This window comes from Lacerta agilis, chromosome Z (assembly GCF_009819535.1).
Source record: "Lacerta agilis isolate rLacAgi1 chromosome Z, rLacAgi1.pri, whole genome shotgun sequence".
NCBI lineage: Eukaryota > Metazoa > Chordata > Lepidosauria > Squamata > Lacertidae > Lacerta > Lacerta agilis.
Genome location: NC_046331.1, coordinates 13,407,770 through 13,430,175, shown reverse-complemented (window position 1 = coordinate 13,430,175; position 22,406 = coordinate 13,407,770). Strand labels below are relative to the sequence as shown.

Sequence of the window (22,406 nt, the reverse complement as noted above, 5' to 3'; positions counted from 1 at the left end):
TTGGAAAGCCTCTCAGCCCCAAACCCCGAAGAGCTGCTGCTAGTCCATGTAGAGTAGACAATGCTGAGCCACCTGGACCGTTGAGTCTGAGTTGTTATAAGGCAGTTTCCTGTGCTCCTGTGTCTTACTGGAAGGTCTGTAGCTAAGTGCACAGGAGGTTCCATGTTCAATCCCTGGCATCTCCAGGTAGGGCAGGGAAGAACCCCTGATCTGAGCAAAGCAATCTAAAGCAGCACCCTGTGTTCCTATAATAAACAGTGGAAATCTGTCACTAAATTTTAGGTTCCCTAAAGGTTTTTTCCCCCTTCTACATTTGAGGCAGGATGTCTCCAAATATGGCCATATAAACAGTGTTTAGGAGGCTCGATTGCCATCATCGAAGCCATAAAGGGAGCAAAGCTTTCAGAAGGTGCCCAGAGAAAATTATTAGGCCCGCCTGGAAGATAGCAAGAAATGGGTTTTAATTACAGTGGAGAGAGTGGAAATAAGGCAGCGAAATTACATCTTAATTAGGTTTAATGAAGTTGTCTGTTGGTGGGGACAGCTGTCAGGAGAAGAAAGCGGGGGAATCTGCATTCTAGCCAAAGCTGGTGAAAAGATGAAGATGAGGCCAGGCTGCTATAGGGGATGAGGTGGTGGATGTGGATGGAAAGAAGGCTGCCACCTTGTGTCACACTGCAGCACTTCCCTCTCCCATGCTGCACATCTCCTCACTGATGCTAAAGATTACTGGTAACCCACTAGCTTTTTTGCTAACCGGAAACCGAAATATCACTACACTGTGTGTCTCTTAAAATTCTACAGTGTTTCTGGGTCACTGTGGGTGCTCTCATATTTGATCTGCAATTTGGCTCCTGAACTGCCCTGTATAAAACAAAAGTTCCAAGTTTTCTCATTAACAATAATGGGGAATCTAAATGAAGCTGTAATTTTCTTCTGCTTTTGGCCAAAGTGGATGAAATGTACAGGCACATAATGCTAACTGGGTGTGACCTTGAGCCAGTCACTGCCTTTTAGTCTAATTTACTTCACAGTGGGTTAAAAGAGGAGTAGGAGAACCACATACACCATCTTGAGCTGCTCAGAGGAAAGGTATGATATAAATGCAATAACTAAACAAAATAAGGGTGGAAAAATAATAACAACATACAAAAATGCATATTAAAAGAAATTGCTTGCAAAATATATATACCAGTATATATATTAGTCAAAATGGCATACAAAATTCTGTTGATTTGAATAAATGCTGCCAAATTTTCATAAGTACTTTTTTTTAAAAGCAAATTGCTGCAGAAAGGCAGAGGACTGAATTTAAGATTAGAAAAATGAGACACCAAAACTGACAGATCCTTCCATCCCTATTCACGAAACACGGGCTATCCTGAAGGCTTTGCCCTTCCAGGCCTCCTGTCAAACCACTATGCCAAAAGCCTCTGGTCTGGCCTGGCTCTCCCCAGCCCGGCTCTCCCCTTTAAGACAATATGATGTCATCATGGGGGCTAATCTCTGGCTGGCTTCACCATGGAGACCCTGGTCAAGGCACAAAGAAGTGATCAGAGGTCAGTTAATCCCACAGACACCACAAAGCCAGGGTACACAGAAGGGAATAAAAGGAGTTAATTTTAAAACTAAATAAAAAGAGGCCAGCTATTGTGTGCCCACTCCCCCCTGCCCTCTTTTGAGCCTTCCTCTGGCCACCCCCATATTGTACTTCTTCACCCGCTTCATTCTTGTCCACCAATTGGTATTTTAGTGACTTTTTTCTGCCTGCAAAGGGTGGACCCTTTGTAGGGGCTCACACAAATGTTTTCATGGTTCCAGTGCAATTTGGAGGTCTTCTTTGTAGGGTTGTAGCTACAAGGGGAATCTTTGAGTTGGGGTCTTGCTGCTTTGGATCAAGAGCAGCCCGGATTTTGTGAGGAGAGGCTGTGTAATGAAGTGGCTAGAGTGTCTGACTAAGACGTAGAAGAGGTCCTGCACTCGGCTGTGAAGCTCACTTGGTTGACTTTGGGCCAACCACTGCCCAGATGGGGGGAGAACCATGTATACCACCTTTTGCAGATCTTGTGTGGGTTAGACAGTTTCTCTGGGGATATTTCTTTTTAAAAATTTCTCTTTTGTCCTAGGGGAAAATGCAGCCGCAATACAGATTTTCTTCTAAATATTCTCTGCCATATTTTTCTGTGTGGAAACCACCATTTCCCATACATACATACATACAATGCTAGGTTGATGGAGAGGGAGACAGTGCAAAAAAGAAAGAGACAGCTGTTGTGAGATTGTTGCTGCTAATGGTGACCACCAACCCAAAGAAACCCTTGGAGATTTTTTTTCTGCCTCTGGAAAAAAAATCAACAAAATATTTCCCAGCTCTGCTAGATCAGGCCAATGGCCCATCTAGTCCATCATGGTGGCCAACTCTTTTAAAGTCATTCAAGTTGGCAGACATCACTGCCTCTTGCAGGAGCAAATTCCATATTTAAATCTTGTGTTGTGTGAAAAAGTTCTTTTGTCTGTCCTGATTCTTCCAGCATTCAGCTTTATTGGTTGCCAACTGAGTTCTAGTATTAATGAGAGGGGGAGGGGGGGAAATTCTATATCCACTTTCTTCATGCCATGAAATAATACGGTATTTGAAAACAGATGCTGGGAAGGGTTGTAGCTCAGTGGTAGAGCACCTGCTTTACATGCAGAAGGTCCCAAGTCCCAGGTTGAGTCCCTAAAGGTATCTCCAAGCAGGGCTGGGAGACCTGTCTAACGAGATTCACTGCTGGTCAGGGATAGAGATTGCAGAGGTGGATTGGAATAAAATGTGGGTTAAAAACCCACTAAAATCAGTATCAACTTGGATACGAGAAAATACATTTAAATTACTACACAGATGGCATTTGACACCATTACATAGTGTAGTTTTATTAATAAAATTATCCCACCATTGTGCTGGAGAGGCTGCAATAGTATAGGTACAACATTTCACATGTGATGGGTGTGATGAACATATAAAGCCCCTCTGGCAGAGGGTGTTTACATAAATGAGGTATATTACAGGTCAACATGTGGAATGTACTCCAAATCTGGAGTTGTTAACTATTTTCAAAGAAGTGCAATCTGACCTTTGTTATAATGAACTAATCACTTTTCTTTTAGTAGGTGCATGCCTACTAGTGGCACAGAATTGGAAAGGATGGGAAAATCTGTGTATCTCTTGTTGGAAACAGAATGTATGGTCTATTGCTGATCAGAGGAATTAACAAAGAGATTAAATGCATTGAATAATACAAATGATGTAGACGATTTTGTTGAAATATGGCATACTTTTATAAAATACTTTACTGATAATCCTGAAGAATGGTAACTACCAAAATCACAGATTGGACTTTGCCAAACTTAACTAGATTAATCTGTCCTGGGGCAGGGTTGGGCAAGTTGGTCTCAGTGTAAGCCAGCTTCCTCTGTTCCTATTTGGAAAGGGGCCATAGTTCAGCGGTTAAGCATCTGCCCAGCATGCAGAAGGTCGCTTGTTCAATCTCTAGCAGCATATCCAAGAAAAGCTGAGAAAGATAGGCATCGCCTACAATGCTCAAGAGCCATTGCCAGTCAGTCTAGACAATGCTGAACTAGACAGACCAATGGTATGACTCAATATAAAGCAGCTTCCTATGCTGAAGGAGAGCCTTGGCACTAATCAGGCATTTCTACATGTGGATTTAATTTGTGTGATTTATTCTGCTCACAGAAAATGAGGGTTTCATGACTGCAAATAAATAAATTATTTAGCTGGTAGAATATTTAAGACGACTGTTTTTACTTCTCTTTGCAGCCGGAACTTGGGAAACCCCGCAGAAGTTGCTACACTCTCCCTGGCTATGCTTTCAACTATGGGTTATATTTGCATGGGCTGGACGGAGGCGTTGCCGAAGGTAGGGCCATAACGATGCATTTTCCTGTTAATTTCCGCTGATATATTTTCACCTTTCCACACTTTTCGGAGGAAGAAAGTGTGCTGTCTTTTGCATTTTTTTGTTATTTCCTTAATCTCTCTTTTCATGTGGCATTATCCTGAGCCCCCAAAACATCATTTAAAAATTGTGCATTCATGGATGATATTGAACTCAGAGTGGTGTCTGGGGAGGGAGAGGTGCTATACCATCCCATTTTCAATGCTCTACTTAAGGTCCAGAGAGGATGCACTGCTTCAGTCCCAGTCAGTGTATGTCCTGTAACTTTCTGCTGAAATCCTTAACTTTTTGTACCATAAATGTTTAGGCAGCAGGCGGGTAGTAATGTGGTAATGCTGGGGAAGTGTTGTAGTACAACTAATGATGTGAAATGAAATGCAGACAGTCCAGTATGAATCCAGCACGGGGACGGTATTATTGCCTCAATGGTATATTGCAGCAAACACCCATGTAAAAGACGCCATTCACTGTGCATGGTATTCCTCAATCCTATCAATCCTAGGGCTAAATTAGAAGGGATGTTATTTATGTATACAGACACTGCATGGATGATTTCTGTCTCCCCCACCCCTATATATATATATATATATATATATATCTCACACAACACAAATAGTGCGACAGTGGGAAACCAGGTCCACCCCGGGGGGGGGGGGGCAAGCATCAGGAAGATTGTCTCTAGCTTAGACTTCTCACTGACAACTAGCTTTCTATGTGTTGGGAGTTCTCTCCCTCCCACACACACACACCCCATAAAATTTATGTACCGCTTCATTGTAAAAACAAAAGGGAAAACTTCAAAGTGGTTTATCAAAAGATTAAAACAATGAGATTATCAATGTAAAAAACAGTTAAAAACAACTATTTGAAACATTTCTTGAAAAAAAACAATGCTAAAAACCAGATTAAAACAAGTCAGCATTCTATATATCTGTACTGGCTTGCCCATACAAAAATGTTTTTAGCAGATGCTGAAAAAAGTTCACTCAAGGCACTTGCCTGATATCAACGGGCAGGGTGTTCAAAAATTCCAAAAGATATAATATATAAACACAAATACAAACACGCAGTCCTCTACCTGAAAGCTATACAGTTCACGAACTGCTTTAACCACAACCACCACCCTGTCTGCTAGGCCAGTCTCTGCACAGGAACAGCTTCCACAAATACTCTTCACTTCATAACACAAATACAGCCATACCTTGGTTTTCAAACAGCTTAGTTCACAAACAACTTGGAACTTGAACACCGCAAACCCGGAAGTAGGTGTTCCGGTCTGCAAACTTTGCCTCGGAAGCTGAAAGCCTGGCATGAAAGCTGCACCTTGGGTTTTGAATGTTTCGGAAGTTGAACGGACTTCCAGAACGCATTCTGTTCAAAAACCAAGGTACAACTGTACTGTTGTCTCCCCGTAGCCATTGGCCACTGGAATTCTATGAAGCCCAGGAGTGTTCCGGAGAAGGAGAAGCCCCGTGACCAGAAGGCTTGCAACATCCGAGCTGTCAAGGCCGGCTTTGTCACAGCACACGAGGGCAACCTGTACCGCAAGGAAAAGGACATCCGCCTCAGTGAGGATGATGAGAGGCGCTTCAAGAAGACACCTCCGAAAGTACCTGTGGACATGACATATGGGAGGCCACCACGGTGAGCAGAAGAAAGTGGGGCACCTCCTTGAGGGATTCCACAAAGGGGTAGCGGTGGAGAAACTGATTGTATTCCCCCTGTTATTTATCTCTCTTTTTTGTATGCTCCAATAGAGGCTTGGGGAAGTGGGTGGACCCAGTGGTGTCTTCCCAGTACCAGCAAGGTTACACTCATCAGGATGGGGCAGGGTGAGCCAGAAGTGGTGAGGTCAGGTTGGCAGCTGTTGAGCCCCCACGGGGCTGCCGCAGCACTCCAGAACTCCACTGACATCCCCGCTGATGGAGATTGGTATAAATTCATGGCAAATGAATAGGCTGGTAATTCTTCTTGGGGCTGATGGAAGTTGTAGTTCAGCAATGTCTGGATGGCCAAAAGTTCCCTGCTCCTGGTACAGACAATACAGAGGGAGATGGATCAATGGCCTGACAGATTTCCTGTGTTTATCAGAAGCATCTATAGCTCAGTGGAAAAGCATCTGCTTTGCATGCAGAATGTCCCAGGTTCAATCTCTTACCAGCTACAGGAGGGGAGAGTGCTCTTGGGCTCAGATCCTGCTTATGGGTTTCACACTGAGGCATCTTGGTTGGCCACTGGACTAGAAGGGCCATTGGCCTGATCCAGCAGCCAGGCTCTTCTTATATTCTGCATACCGTGTAAAATGCCAGATGGGCGGGTTTACAAATAATTAAAAACATACTATTATTATTATTATTATTATTATTATTATTATTATTATTATTCCTTGCGTGGTGGCGGGTCAGCTATGACGTTACAGATCTCACATTTTAAAAAGGGGGGGAAGCAAACTGCTAATAAAGTTGGTTTTTCTATTTTAAAAAAGGGAGTAGGTGGGAGGGAGGTGGAGGAAATGGCTGCAAAAGGAAGATGTGATGAACGACAGCAAGTATTTTACCCGATAGCAAATGGGCTGCGCCTATGCAAATTGAATGGATTTTAAAATGGTCTTTAATGACAATTTTCGTCGCAGGCATTAACATTAATTGCAGCCAAATGAAAATGCAGCATTAGGTTGCTGTTAGCAGCAAATGCCCTGGCTATAAAGCTTTATCTTGATCAGAAGCAGCCGTCATGGGGATGACAAGGCCGACCGGTAAATTGCAGGCAGAATAGCTCTTACACCGCACAATGATCCCCCGAAGCAGGCTGGAATCAGCATCAATTTCCCTTTATTTCTTCATAAACGGAGGTTAAATGGCTGCCCGAGAGACCAGCAGGCACGGTTTGAAAGTTTGCTCTCTCCCCCCCACCCCCCACCCCTTTTAAAGAATAAATATGGCAAAATCCCAAGCAAGGCCAAAGTGTGGGATCTGACAGAGAAGAGGGGGAGCTATTAATTTAAAGTTATTACGCCCTATCCCGGATCGCCCTTAATAGCTACCTTTTATGCAGGCCAGCTGTATTTATCCCCTCGCTTTAAAAGCATGTTATAGACCAAATCAAATTACTGGCTCATTAGACCCACTTTAGGTTAAAAAGGAAAGAAAACTGGGGTGGGTGGTATTTAACCCATTCCTCTTCTGAGTGGCAGGTTTAAGAGTTACCACCAATGGAGAGAAGTGCCTGCTGGGCCAGATGCCGGTCACATCCTCAACATACATTTAAAAACACGTTTAAAGCATAAGGACACCCCTGCTGGATCAGGACAATGTCCCGTTTAGTTCAGCACCCTGTCCTCACAGCAGCTGGCCAGAGACCTGTGGGAAACTCACAAGCAGGATTCCACCACAAAAGCACTCTCCCTTCCTCTGGTTTTCAGCAACTGGCATTCAGAAGCATATGCCTTCCCTACAGAGAATCTTGGGAACCATAGTTTACCCGCAAAGAGCTACAGTTCCTGGCACCCTTAATAAACAACTGTTTTGCATGCAATTCTTATTTATTTGCAGTCGAGGGAAGGGCTGTCACCCAGAGGCAGAGAATCTGCTTTTCATGCAGAAAGTCTCAGGTTCAATCCTAGTAGGGGTGGGAGTTTCCCTTGCCTGAAACCCTGGAGAGCTGCTGCCAGTCAGTGTAGATAATTCTGAGCTTGATGGATTAATATTATTATTATTATTATTATTATTATTATTATTATTATTATTAAGTATTAAGTATTTATTTATACCCCGCCCATCTGGCTGGGTTTTCCCGCCACTCTGGGTGGCTTCCAACAGAATATTAAAATGCAATAATATATTAAACATTAAAAGCTTCCCTAAACAGGGCTGCCTTCAGATGTCTTCTAAAGTCTGGTAGTTGTTTTTCTCTTTGACATCTGGTGGGAGGGCATTCCACAGGGCGGGTGCCACTACCGAGAAGGCCCTCTGCCTGGTTCCCTGTAATTTGGCTTCTTGTAGCGAGGGAACCGCCAGAAGGCCCTCGACACTGGACCTCAGATAGTTTGACTCTAGGTAGTGTGGCAGTAGAGTATCTGCCGTGCACGCAGAAGCTTCAAGATTCAATAGCTGGCATCTCCAGGTAGACCTGGGAAGTGGAACATTCCACCTGAAACCCTGGAGAGCCATTGCCAGTCAGGGCAGACTACGGCTAGCCATTGTGGAGCCCTGCAGATTTTTCTGGACTGCAACTCTCACATCCATGACCACAGTGTAAGGCACCACAATGAACACCCCTGAACTAGAGGGATCAGTGGTCATATAAAGCCTCTTCCTGTGTTTCCAAGAAGGGTCATAGCTCAGTGGTAGAGTATCTGCTTTCCATTTAGAAGGTCCCAGGTTCAATATCTAGGTAGGGCTGGAAAAGACCCTCATCCAAAACCCTGAAGAGCCACTGCCAGTCAGTGCTGACAGTACTGAGCTAGATGGGCCAATGGACCAACTCTACATAAGGCAACTTGCGTTCCTGGAAAGGGCCAGTAGCTCAGTAGCATAGCATCTGCTTTGCTTTCAGAAGCTCCTAAATTCAATCCCCAGCATCTCCAGGCAGGGCTAGTAATATCTCCTTTCTGAAACCCTGGAGAGCCGCTACCTGTCAGGGTTGGCAGCACTGAGCTAGATAGGCCAATATCTGACTCAATTTAAGGAATCTTTCTTTGTCCCTATGTTCAGAGCCATAAAACAGTGAACAACATCAGTTTAAAATGTTTAATTGTGTTTCTAGCCTTCTGAGGGCATCTTAATTGTGATAAACATCCCACTGAGACCCAGGATGGTTTAGTGTTTAGAACCAAGAGATGGGGAACCAGGGTTCAAATCCCCATTCAGCCATGAAGCTCAGTGGGTGACCTCGGGCCAGTCACTCACTCTCAGCCTAACCTACTTCACAAAGCTGTGGGGATAAAATGGGGAGGAAGAAAACCACGCATAGTATAGCTCCTTGGAGGACAGGTGGAATATAAATGCAAAATGCAACCCCCATGAGGAAAGATTGCACTATTTGGGACATTTTAGTTTAGAGGAAAAGTGAGTAAGAGGCGACATGGCAGAAGTTGATAAAATGATGCATGACATGGAAAAGTGTATAGAGAAAAAAATGGGGGGGGGAATCTTACATTTAATTTCAGTTTACAGACATTCCTAATAAGGGTGACTCCTCCTACTGGAAAAGGGCAAAGTCTTAAACTTACAACGTCCTCTCTAGAGAGGAGGAGTCATACTGTCTCTCCGGACTGAGTAGCAGCAGAGCAGAATAACACCTCAACCCTCAAGCAGCTGCCCATACTTCAAACCAATCACTGGAGTTCAGTACAAGAAAGGAAGGACACACTCACACAAGCAAGCAGTTTGGCAAAAACACAAAACGTAACGCCCCAGGGCGCCTCTCCATACCAATCTGCAAACCAAGAGCAACCGCCTCTAGTGTTGACAAATGCTGCAATGCGGGCCTGCAACTCTAGCTGAATGTCTCTGAGCTCCAGCACGTTGAAGCTGAGTTGGGTCTCCTGAACCACCAGACACCCTGAACCACATGGGACCCTAGATGTGCCCCACATCTGAACAGGCTTGCCTCAGATGTCATGGTCACTATTTGGAACACTTCCAGAATGACCCCTCCTGAAAGACATTGCGGAGGATTCAAAGGGAGGTGTTTGTTTCCCTCTGGCAATTGCAGCACCTGACGAGCCTTTCTTAATAAAGGCAGGAAAGCCTTGGCAGAGAGCAACCGAGGTTGGTTCTTAACGTCAGCCACTTCCTCTTCTAAGAGTGACCTCTCCCTCTTGACCTACCTACCGCTTGAATGGGAGGAACAGACGTTTTAGCCCATTTTGGTGGCAAAGGAGGCCTAACCAGAAAGGAGTCCTGGGACCTCAGGGGGCTCAGGTGTAAGCAGGAGGGGTATCAAGCCCTGTCTTGTGAATAGAACCACTTTTCCCTATGCCTGCATGTGGACTGCTTGTGTTTGTATTTACTCTTATGGTGACAAAGCGTATCGAGCAGGTCTGGTGTAAACCCTACCACCGCCACCAAGGAAATCAACCCCTTCACCCATGAAAGCAATTTTGGGAATTTTTTTTTTTAGTTAAGGAAAGCCTCAGAATCAGAGTGGGGGCTCCCCATACTTACCCCTGCCTGTTCTCGCAAAGAACCTAGAGAATCACCAAAGGTTGCTTGCCTGGAATCTCCAAATGCATGAATCTCCTCCTCTGAGGTGTTGGGAACTTATTTTGTCGGACCAAAGATGGCAGCCCTAGTGAGGTGGGAAATGCAAGTTCCTGGCCCTTCTGCCTCTGTGGACTTCTCCTATGCCTGCCCGGCAGTTGGGACAGAATCCATCTGCCCCCTACATTTTCCCCTTTCCCAGACAACAAGGGTGGGGGGAGAGAAGGAGAATGAAGGAGAAGTAGAAATGAAGAAACAGGGAGGCATGGCAGCCAACAGGAAACACAATGAAAACACCCACTCAAAATGATGATCTAGCTAACAAGAGGAAGGAGAGGACTAGACAAAGAAAAAAAATCACAAAAAAGAAACATGCGATTTTTCTCTCTCTTCACATATGTACATGGAGAAACCCAACTATCCCTTGCAGCAGGCAGGGGCAGTCTGGAGAGATAGGATGACTTCTCTAGAGAGGAAGTTGCAAGTTGAAGACCCTGTCTGTCTCCAGTAGGGATCATCCCTGTCTGAAATGGTATCCCCCTCCATCAGCTACCGTAAATCCCCCCCCCCCCCCGTATCTCATAGCACTAGAACTCAGGGACATCTAATGAAGCTGAATGTTCGGAGATTCGGGATGGGTAAAAGAAAGTCCTTCATCACACAGCTCATAGTTAAACTATGGAACTCACTCCTGCAGAAGCCAATGATGACCACCAATTTGAATGGCTTTAAAAGAGCTTTCTCTTTGGGCAAATTCATAGAGGAGAAGGCTATCAATGGCTACTAAGCAAAGTAGTTATGCTCTGCCTCCACAGTCAGAGGTAGCCATTCTTCTGAATACCACTTACTGTACTTGAAACCTCAGGAGATAGGGCTCTCTTTTGCTTGGATCCTGCTTTTGGATTTCCACTGGGATTTCTGGTTGGCCATGGGACTAGATGGGCCTTTGGCCTGATCCATCAGGGCACTTCATAGGTTCTTAAGAAACATGGTAAGGCGGCTTTAACTGTCTGTTTACCTTGGAAGGTCATGTACCAGTTTAGGTCAAGAGACATTGCATCATGATTAGAGGAGCTGTTCAACGTGTGTGTGTGTGTGTGTGTGTTTTCCCCACCTCCCTTTCCTTCCCCAGGAAACTTGTTTTCCTCAGGCCACGTGGCCACCTTTTGTTGCAAAGAGCCATAAAAAGGACATTTTTCATTCCTCTTTTTCCTTCCCCTTCTCTTCATCCCAGACATAGATTTATTCCCTTCCCAAGGTCTGTGGTGTGCTAAGCTGGGAGGGGCTTTTCAGGAAGGCGCTGATGGGACAATAATAGATAATATGGCCGCTCCCAGGAGCGTTGTCCAGGACTGTAGCCTATTCATCAGCAGCTGGCGCTCCTGCCAAGGTCAGCGCTAACGAGGATGTGGTGGGGTCCCCGGCCGCCCCCATGGGGCATCCTCCAATCAGATCGCTTGGATCCGCACTCCATCCTCTGATTTTTACAAGGGCTGCCTTCTGTGAACCAGGTTATGCCGCAGGGAGGTTGCCCTCAGAGCGCAGAGTGCCTCAGTAACAGATAACTGCTGCATCCACGCTCTCATCCAAGAGACCCCTGCTCTCATCCTCCGAGCCTTGCTTTCAAGTGAAAGTAGGCCTGTGTGTGTGTGTGTGTGTGTGTGTGTGTGTGAGAGAGAGAGAGAGAGAGAGAGAGAGCATGCATTTACACACAAACAGTGTGACTTTAATGTTTAGTAAATTGGTTAGATTATTGTATCAAACACCATTTTGATTAAAAAGGGCCCAATGATTAATCAGATTTTTAAAAGACATTTACTGAGTTTGTTTATTGCATCTGTTTGTTTATTGCATTTATATCGCACCTTCCCCCATGGTTCTCCCCCCTCCTCATTTTATCCTCAGAGCAACAACCCAACAACCAGTTTAGGTTGAGAGAGGCAACGACTGGCCCAGAGTTACCTAGTGAGCTTCATGGGTGAGAGGGAATTTGAACCCTTGTCTCTCATTTCTTAGTCCAGCACTTTAACCACTGCATCACACTGGGTTGTATCCAGTATTCATCCTGCTCAAAATAGAACTACTGGACTTGATGGTTGTGTCTAATTCAGGCTCATTTATTTCAGTGGGTCTACTCCAAGTATAACTTAGTTAGCTACAACCCTACGCAACAGACTGTAGAGTTGTGCCCCTCCTATGAAAGCTAAGGGCTACAAGTTCGCCAGCCTTGCTATAGTTGCATCTAATAGGCCAGAGTGAATTGTGTGTTTCTCCCTGACTCCTATATAAGCTTCCTGGTTTTTCCTTATCTGGAGGACAACAGGTTCCCCAACCCTAAATTACATTGTCCCGTGCTGACAGACAGCTGGAAAACTGGATAGCTTCTGCTTATGCACTTCAAGCAAAGGAAAAGCCACCGCCTCCAAACAGTGGGAGATTTAATGCAGCCAAACATAACTGTGCATAACCGCCAGCAGTGGCGTAGGAGGGTGAGGGCGATGGGGGTGGGGTGCCCTGGGTTCCAGGGGAGGGGGTGACACTCAGAGGCCCCTCCCACCACTCCCCACACTGAGCCCCACCGCCCGGCACCCTGTCCGTGCGGCAGTGGCTCGTAAGGTTGCTGCGGGCCGGTGCTGCTGCTCCCGCAGCAACCTTGTGAGCCACCGAGCACGAAAAGCAGCACAGATGGGGCAGCCCCACGAGCTGCCAATCGCTTAGCAGCTCGTAAGGTTGCTGCGGGAGCAGCAGTGCTGGCCCAGACGGAGTGCGCATGTGCGGAATGTTGGCGGCTTGTAAGATCGCAGTGGGAGCAGCAGCGCCAGCACGGAGGACTGCACATGCACAGTCCGTCCTGACGTGCGCCATGACGTCACGATGCAAGCGCCCCGGGCCACTGACCGCCAGTAAGTAAGGGCCTGAGGACCACAAAACTGTAAATTGCTAGAGAAAGCATGGCTAGGTCATGCTCACTCACCTTGGGGGAGCAAGGAAGTATTGTCCCGTCCCGTCCCATCCCGTCCCCGTTCCCCCCCCCCTTTTCTGTTTGAACCATGAAAGCTAAGCACACATCTGAGGCTGGGACTGCATGTTTGTGACTAACTTCTGTATTTTGCAACCCCAAAATGCCTTACCTCTGTTGTTTCTGCTGTAGCATTGAGATGCATACATGAGACCAGTGATTACTGGAAGTAAAGCATTTAAACTTACTAAAGTTTGTGGTCTATTCACTCAGAGAAGAGTAGAGGCAGGGGAGAATTGTAAGTGCTTAGTAATGGAACGTTTAAAAGTTTGACATCCTATATTTCTCATGCTTTCCAAGTGCTGCATAAATCTGTATTTTAAACTCTGCTGAGGGCTATTTTCGTTAAAGAGGGAGCCAAGCCCTGCATCCTTTTTTTAATTCCGGTAACCAGCCATTTTTTCTTTTGGTAATTCTTCACGCAAGTGGGACTTCAGGATTAACTGGTGTTCCCCAGTTATTTCCCTAACCAAATCATAGACAAACCATAGAATCATAGAGTCGGAAGGAACCACGAGTGTCAGCTAGTCCAATCACCTACAATGCAAGAATCCCAACACGTGGTCTCCCATCCACTTTGAAACAATACTGGATCCTGCTTAGCTTTGCAAATATAGCCACATACATATAGCCACCATATATTTAAAGCACTGTGATACCACATTAAAACAGTCACAGCTTCCCCCAAATAATTCTAGGGGTTCCAGTTGGTTAAAGGTCTGAGTGTTGCTGGGAGACCCCTATATTCCCCTCACAGACCTACAATTGCCAGATTGGATTAATAGTCAATCCCTCTTCACAGGGAACTGGAAATTGTAGCTCAGGGAGAATAAATTAGATTATTTAATTTCTATACAGCTTAATATATTTAAAAATATCCCTAAGTGGATAAAAGAAACAAAGATCATCAAGCTTGAGACAAAACAAAATGACTGCCTCGGTTTCTCTCTCTTTTGTGGTTGGCTGTCTTAACTGTATTTTGTTCTAGTTACAGGTGGGTAGCCGTGTTGGTCTGCCATAGTCGAAACAAAATAGGAAATTCTTTCCAGTAGCACCTTAGAGACCAACTGAGTTTGTTCTTGGTATGAGCTTTCGTGTGCATGCACACCCACCTGTAACTGTATTTTGTTCTGAAATTGTTCTATGGGTCTTTGGACTGTAATAAAGATTTAGTGGTGTATAGAAAACTGAAGCAACAACAGATAGACAAAATATTGCAAAAATACACAGTTTCATATAAAAATGTTACATTAATATACAGTATATAAATCAATATATGTTCATTTTCCTTCTGACACACCCTAGCAACCCTCAGCACTCTTAAAAGACTACAGCTCCCAAGATGCTTTGGGGAAGCCATGGCTGTTTACAAAGTGGTATCATAGTACTTTAAACATATGATGTGAATGTGGCCTACATGTTCTTTATTCAGATTCCCTGAAAACACCAGCAATTTAGGAACACAGGAAATGGCCTTTTAAAGAATCAGACCAGCTGGTCCACCTAACTTAGTAGGCCTATTGTTCCCTTCCGGGCAAACTTCAGGGTGGGGGGTGGTATGTGCCAGTGATGAGCAGGGTGAGAGACAAAAGTGGTCTGGGCAATGAATGTAAAGTTTACCTTTTACAGTAGGGTAGTTTTTCCACGCACACACTTCTCTATCCTCCATGCAGACAAACACTGGTCATTTATCAGAGTTTAATGACAAATCCCAGCCTGGCAAAAACACCCAAGGTGGATGTTTAACAGGGTCAGAGAGGAATGAGGTCTAGGAAGTGTCCCAAGGGACAGATAGTGAGATCTGCAGGGCCACATTTGTCCCTTGGGCTTGAGGTTTCCCACCCCAGGTTTACACTGCCTGTCAGAAGCTCTCAATCATTTCAGAACAGGGAACTTCCCTAGCGCAACCTGGAGATGCACAAGATTGAACCTGAGACCTGCATCCCAGGTAGATGCTGCACTGCTAAGCTATAGCCCTTCCCCTAAAAATAAAGTAAAATTCTAGTTCTCATGATTCTGAATAAACAGCCAATTGACACAAGAAGCTGCCTTGTCCTGAGTCAGCTCAGTACAGTTCCTGGTCCATCTAGCTCAGTACTGTCTACACTGACTGGCAGCATCTCTCCAGGGTTCCAGACAGGGCTCTTCCCAGCCTTACCTGGAGATGTGGCTGGGGTTTGAACCTGGGAACTTCCGCTCAGCCCACTGAGCTGCTGCCCTTCCTTCCACAGACTTCTTTGTACTCTGCTTCAGACACATCTCAGCAAGAGCAAAGCAAATTTGACACACTCATAACTACACACACACTCCTCTAAGCATGGCAATGAACATCTGATAAATCTTTTTAAGCGTTCTGTTTACAAGAGAATTTATTCTTCTGACGGCATCAGCTCATACGAGCCCTCTGAGTCAAATAACAGATCTTCCGACTCTTAGAAAAAAGCATTTTCCTTATTGGCTGCCCACAGAGAAGTAATTTATATCACTGTTTTCCCCTCCTTGCAATTTACTGGGGGCGGGGGCATGAAGGCGTATGGAAATCTGAGGTCATTTGCAGTTTTTGTGGTGGGGTGGGGGGAACCACAGTCACTTTTTCCACCCAAGATAAGGCATTTTAATTTAATTTAGTGTGCTTTAAAATGCATGCAAGCTAACCATTGGTTTGACTGGGTAGTTTTGCTGGCATTCAGGATCCAGATTCCCAAATGTTTTCCACCTACACATTTGGGATTTGTCAGTGGGGAAGGGTCTTCTTTCTTTTTCTGAGGAAGGGAAAATGAGGACAAATGGGGATCATTTTCAAAATGATCCTCCAGGCCTCTCAGTGGCTTTATTTCTGGGGTCTGTTTAGAGGCCTGTCTGTAAAGCTGGGGGGGGGGGGGGCTGCATGATGTGGCTTCAAAGGACAGCTCCTTTTTAGTCCTGCATTCCTTGTCCGCCTTTCCCCCACTGCCACATATGACAAAGGCTCCCTCCTGCTACTAATTGAATCTGCCCCTTCTTGGGAAGAGGGGATACTAACAAGCTAACAAACTGCAAATGGGCATTTACAGCTTGACTTGGAAGCTGAGGCCCTCCGGCCACTTGCATCCACATTCCCTCCCCTGCCATTACTTTTTTATGCTCGTCAGGCCTAAAACAATTAAAAAAGATAACCAAATACCCAGCGGTCCTCTTTCCTAATTAAGGTGTGAGCACCAGGGCTAGGAGCTAAGTGCTTCAATTACCTCCCTCTCCTCTTTCTCTGCTTCCCACTCCGCTGGCCTTGTTAGACCAGACAGGTCCCTTACCCAAATGGGAACAATTAAAGCCAGCAAAAGAGGGAGGGAGAAGGAAGGAAGGTTCAAGGAACAGCAGGCTCTATCTGCTGCCTAGGAAGGACCTGAATCTGTGGGTGCATCATTCTCTTTGTTGCTGGGACAAGGAGAGCAGGAGAGATAAGCACCGGGGACTTTGTCAGCTGCTGTTCATCGGTTATCATTTGGGATGGAGATAGAATGGGGAAAAGGAGCCCCTAGCATTGCGCAGCATGGTAACACTGATCAGGGAATGGTGGAACAGCTGGCTAGGACCTGGGAGACCAGGATTCAAATCTCCAAACAGACATAAAGCTCATTTGGGTGACCTTGGACCAGTCACTGCCTTTCAGCCTAACCTACCTCACAGGGGTGTGATGGGGATTGATGAGATGGGGGAGTTGTGCACCACCTTGAGATCCTTGGAGGGAAAAGTGGGATATAAATGCAATAAATAAAATGAGAAAAGGTTGCAACATTTGGGGCTTCTCAATTTAGAGAAAGAGGCAACATTACAGAAGTTTATGAAATTGCGTGCGGGATGGAGAAAGCGGACAGAGGAAAGTTTTTTGCCCACAACGAAGCTGAAAGTTGGAAGATTCAGGATGGACAATATAAAGGACTTATTAATGCAGCATGTAGTTAAACTGTGGAACGGGGTAGACATCATCATCATCATCATCATATACTACATGAGGTATTAATGTATACTAATGTAGATGGCTTTGAATGAGGATAGGACAAATCTATGGAGAACATGGCCATCAATGGCTGCTAGCCATGGGGGGAGCAGGTGACGCTGTGGTTTAAACCATTGAGCCTCTTGGGCTTGCCAGTCGTAAGGTCGGTGGTTCGAATCCACATAATGCGGTGAGCTCCCTTTGCTCTGTCCCAGTTCCTGCCAAGCTAGTAGTTTGAAAGCATACCAGTGCAGGCAGATAAATAGGTACAACTGTGGCGGAAAGATAAACAGTGTTTCTGTATGCTCCGGCTTCTGTCACGGTGTCCATTGCGCCAGAAGCAGCTTAGTCATGCTGGCCACATGACTCTGAAAGCTGTCTGCAGACAAACACTGGCTCTCTCAGCCTGAAGCAAGATGAGCGCCACATCCTATAGTAGATTTTGAGTGGATTTAACCATCCAGGGGCCCATTACCTTTTCTTTTACTAGCCATGATGGCTATGCTCTGCCTTCCAGAGTTGGAGGCAGCATGCTTCTGGATACAAGTTGCTGGAAATCACAGGAGGGCATTTCTCTTTTGCTGGGGCCTTGCTTTTGCAGGTTTTTCACGGGCAACTGGTTGGCCTCTGTGACAATAGGATGCTGGGCGAGGTGGGCCATTGACCTAATCCGGCAGGGCTTTCCATATGTTCTTAATGCCCAGAGAAGTTATCAGAGGGTTACATTGCACGGGGGGGGGGGGGAGGAAGCAGAATAGAATTTTGTAAGTTTTTCAGAGGGAAAAGTTTTCAGAGGAAACTGACACACCACCCTAGAGTACAGTGTTGTCACTTTGTCCCTGGCTGCCTGCTCGCAGGTCGGCGTTGTGCATAGATTTTAATTTTAACAAAACAGCTGTCTCCAGCAAAAGGATCATCAACATCTGAAAAGGTTTTTTTAAAAAAATAAAAATAAAAAAGAAATTCTCTGTCTTCAGCTGAACAGACTTAGGAGCTGTCATTGATTTTCCAGGAAGTGGAGGGGGGAAACCCGCCTCTGGCTATTCAACCAAATTAGTAGTCACTGATGACCAATTATTTTGCCCCGCTGTGAACGGGAAGCCGTTACTAAAAATCCAGTTTGTCAGACCCAAGGCTTTTCCCCTGAAACACCTTTCAACCGGTGTGTACTTAAAGTCCCTCAGAAGGTTCTGATGCTTTGGGGAAGTTTAATCCTCCATATAAAAAATAAAATAAAAAGTTTTAATGAGCTGCAGGGATGTGACGGGCCATCATGAGAACAGGCTGTTCTGCTCTCGGTAGAGAACTGTTTCGCCGAATGGGCGAATCACGCCTGTCAGGATTTATACATACCTACAGCCGAAAAATGTCAGCCTTATATTTGCAAATTATAATTATCGTTCCTTGCGTTGACTGTCCTCCCCACCAAATACCTTAGGGTTTTTGTTTTTTTCAAAAAGAGAAGTCCTGATTTCCTAGTCTCTGTCACAAACATGCCATAGGCTTGTATCCAACAGGGAAGAGTTTGTAGCTCGTTTAAGGCCTACACAGTTTTGATTTTAAAATAGTGTTAATAATTCATTATCCTAAAAAAAAGGAAAAAAGATCCAGCCCGCAGAGCCTTAATTAGGCACTCCCAGCCTCCCCATTTGGCACATGAGACAGTTTTGGCCAAGTCATGCCCACCTGCCACCTTCACACCACACATTTAAAGCACTATGATACCACTTGAAACAGTAGTGGCTTCCCCCAAAGAATTCTGGGAGCTGTGGTTTATGCATGGGGCTGAGGGGGAACTCCCTCTTCCCATTCCAGAGTGGTTTAACAAACAATCCTTCTTCCCAGGGAATTCTGGGAATTGTAGTTCTGTGAGGGGAATAGGGGTCTCCTAACAACCCTCAGCACCCTTAATGAACTACACTTCCCAGGATCCTTTGGGAGAAGCCATGGCTGTTTAAAGTGGTATCACAGTGCTTTAAATGCATGGTGTGAATGTGGTCCAGGGGTCATATATGATGTCAGGTGTGTGACAGTGAAAGATGGGCCTTGATCAAAAGAGGAAAATCAGCTACTCACCTAATCCTACAAAGCCCTATGGACAAAAAAAAAGGAAAACTTTTTCACAGTGAAGGGTCATATTCTAGTTCGAAGGCAGGTGTGCCTAGCACCCATCATACAATCAAGCTGAACAGGAGCTTGCTTCTCTTTCAAATGAAATATTCTTGAAAATCAATTTAGCATCAGAGTGCATAAAAAAATCTAAAAAAGTGTGGCAGTTTGGGGAGGGAGAGATGATCCTTTGAAAGTAATTTTTTTGAATAGACAGTGGAATTGGTTTGCGGATATTTAAGGAGAGGCAACATTAGAAGGAGTTCTGCCAATAATCTCCTACGTGTGTGTGTGTGTGTGTGTGTGTGTGTGTGTGTGTACATGTGTGTACACACACACATACACACACCATACTTTTTCGTGTATAAAAATCATGTTTAAAAGTGGGGGTTATCTTATACATGGATAGTGCACAGGGTGGCCATTTGATTGATTGCTGCCGCAGCTGCCATCAGCTATCGTGCGTGTTATTGGTTGCTGCGTCAATGGGTGGTGTTGATTGGCTGAAGCTGTGGTAGTTGGGTGGGTGGCAGTTTATGCTGGCGATGGGACAGATGGGAGGTGGAAATTCCCCCCCCAAAAAAAGCTCAACAACTCTGTGCCATCTCCCCCCATTTTCTTAAATTTGAGTCCCCCAAAATAGGGATAGTCTTATACACAGGGGCATCTTATAGACGGAAAAGTACAGTTATTCTGCAACTTTTCTGCATTGCGCCAGGGAATGAGATATGCAAATGAAGAGGAGAGATATGCAAATAGTCTGGCTTGGTTCTCAGTGTCTCCCACCGAGTTCTGCAGCAGGAAGAGAAACCTGACTGAGCACAATGCCCATGCTCTGGCTCCAGAGCTGGAGGTAGTAATGCTTATGAATGCCAGTTTCTGGATACTACAGGAGTGGGGAATGCTCTAGTGCTCATATCCTGCTTGCTGACTTCCCAAAGGCACCTGGTTGGTCACTATGAGAACAGGATCTTGGACTAGATGGGCCATTGGCATGATCCAACAAATCTCTTCTTACATTCTTGCTGCTGGTCCCTGACACTGTGGCAGGAGTGAGTGATAATAAGGGCAGGTATAACTCCTCTCTCCAGTAGGGTGCCAAGATGCGTCGTTTACATTCTCTCATATAACTGAATGGTAAGCATTAAGAACATAAGAAAATCCTGGCTGCTAAACATAGCTGTCAAGTTTCGGATTTGAAAATAAGGGATCAGCCGTCTCACCTATCCCAGGGACATTCACATGTCAGTGGTGGGCGGAGCCAGAAGCAAAAGTGGGCGGAGCAGCAATGTAAACTCCAAGCAGGCTCGGGCTCAGAGCGGAGCAAAGAGGAGGGCAGCCATGTGCTCCGCGCAATGGAGCCCCATCGTCTTCTTGTCTGATCCCATCAAAACAGGACAGGAAGCAGCAGCTGCTCAAAGGCAGCCAGGCTCTGCCTGCCAGCTAACCCTATTGGCCGGCTGAGGGGCTCGGCGGCAACGGATAGGGGCTGATGCAGGGGGAGGAATACACCCCCCTGTAAGCACGGGAAACGGCTCCCACTTGCTTTGAGGGCTGAGGCTTTTCTCTCCAAGTAGGCGAGGTCTTCCCACCCAGTCCCTGGCCAGCAGGGGAGGAGCTGCTTCCATTAAAAATGGGAAATTTAAGGGAAATAAAAAATAAGGGAGAGCAGCGGGAAACTGCTTGAAATAAGGGAGAATCCCGGGGGAAACGGGATACTTGACAGCACTGCTGCTGAATCAGGCTGAGGGGGGGGGCCCTCAAGTCCAGCATCCTGTTCTCACAGTGGCGAACCAAATACCTCAACAGGGAACCCACAATCAGGATATGAGTACAACAGCGGTTTGGGGCAGGCATCAGCTGGCCTATTGCTCCTCGTACCCGATTGTCCCTTCTCCTGACCCCATCCCTGCTATACCTTGAAGCAGAAAATCCAAATAGCATCTCCCATCATGCTTAAATTATAATCAGCATTATGCTGCCCTCTGAAATGGGCCATGTCAGCCTATCAAATGGTACAGCTGGCCCCAAATCAGGGGTGTGGTGATGCCCATAAGACATGCTTGAGATATGATCACATGAAAAAAGTTAGATCCCAGCAGCTCTGTGATCTATGACATACCATCCCCTTCAGGCCAGCTCCAAACATCCAGAAAGGATGGTCTCTTTATATATGAATGGCCACACTGGGTGTATAGCATTGGATCATGCACATAACACATACCGCCTGCCCCGCCCCCCAACTGTCCCACTTTAAACGGGACATCCCAGAATTACAGAAGCCATACTGGCTCACCTGAGCCGCCACTTCCCAAAGTCTATTGGGCGGGGAACGTTCAGGGTTTCAGAACCAAATGTAGGGCTGCCAGACATCAGGATTCATCCCTTGAAAATGGCGTCTCAGCAGAATTTTCAAAAAGCGGCAAAAACGTCCAAGGAAATCTGGGTGTTATGGCAGCCCATATCAGAAGTGCTGGTTTGTGTGTGTGTGTTCTTTTCTTAAAAAATAAGTAAGAACTTCCTTTTTTGAGATTTTGCCAAAACCAAAAGGCTGCTTTTCAATGACGTGCTTTGAAATAATTTCACATTTACCGAATTGGAAAACTATTAAAGTGGATAGATAATGAATTCAATTAGGGGGGGTGGATCTGAGGAAGTCAATGAAATTGAGGAAAGGATGAATGTTTGGCCTAAGAAAACAGGTCAGACCTAAGCAATGATTCTATGCATCTTAAGGTTGTTAAATTTGCAATGTTTAATATTTGCTCCTGTGAGAGGGGGGTTTGGGAAATTGCTTCCCCCAGTGGGAGGGGGGAAGGATGAAAAATTTAACTGTTATGTAATTTGCTTTAAATTGTTAAAATGAATAAAAATATTTTTTTAAAAAAAAATGAAATAATTTCACATTTACCTAGAAAGAAGAGGGAGATTCTCCTCAGAATGGGAAGCGAGAGGTTTTTTTTTTTTTTTTTTTGCTAGGTATATATCTATGGTGCTTAAAGGAGACACACCCTCTCTTTCTCTTTCTCTCTCCTCTCTACGGTTGGAGGAAAAAAGTGCGTCTTATGGAGCAAAAAATACGGTACATCTCAATGCAGCTCCTTCCTTGGAAGCGTCTTTGGGGTTGAAGGTACACACAG

The 22,406-nt window shown here is 45.4% G+C and overlaps 1 protein-coding gene across 1 annotated transcript in view; it reads left to right on the top strand.

The window, feature by feature from the left end:
* The first annotated feature begins 3,824 nt into the window (after positions 1 to 3,824).
* Positions 3,825 to 22,406, top strand: part of CFAP77 (cilia and flagella associated protein 77) — a 39,188-nt gene continuing 20,606 nt past the window's right edge. Inside the window, exons 1-2 of the mRNA XM_033137969.1 lie at positions 3,825 to 3,920; positions 5,375 to 5,603. Of these exons, the coding sequence (XP_032993860.1) occupies positions 5,395 to 5,603 (209 nt within the window). The 5' untranslated portion in view covers positions 3,825 to 3,920; positions 5,375 to 5,394. The remainder of the gene's footprint in view (positions 3,921 to 5,374; positions 5,604 to 22,406) is intronic.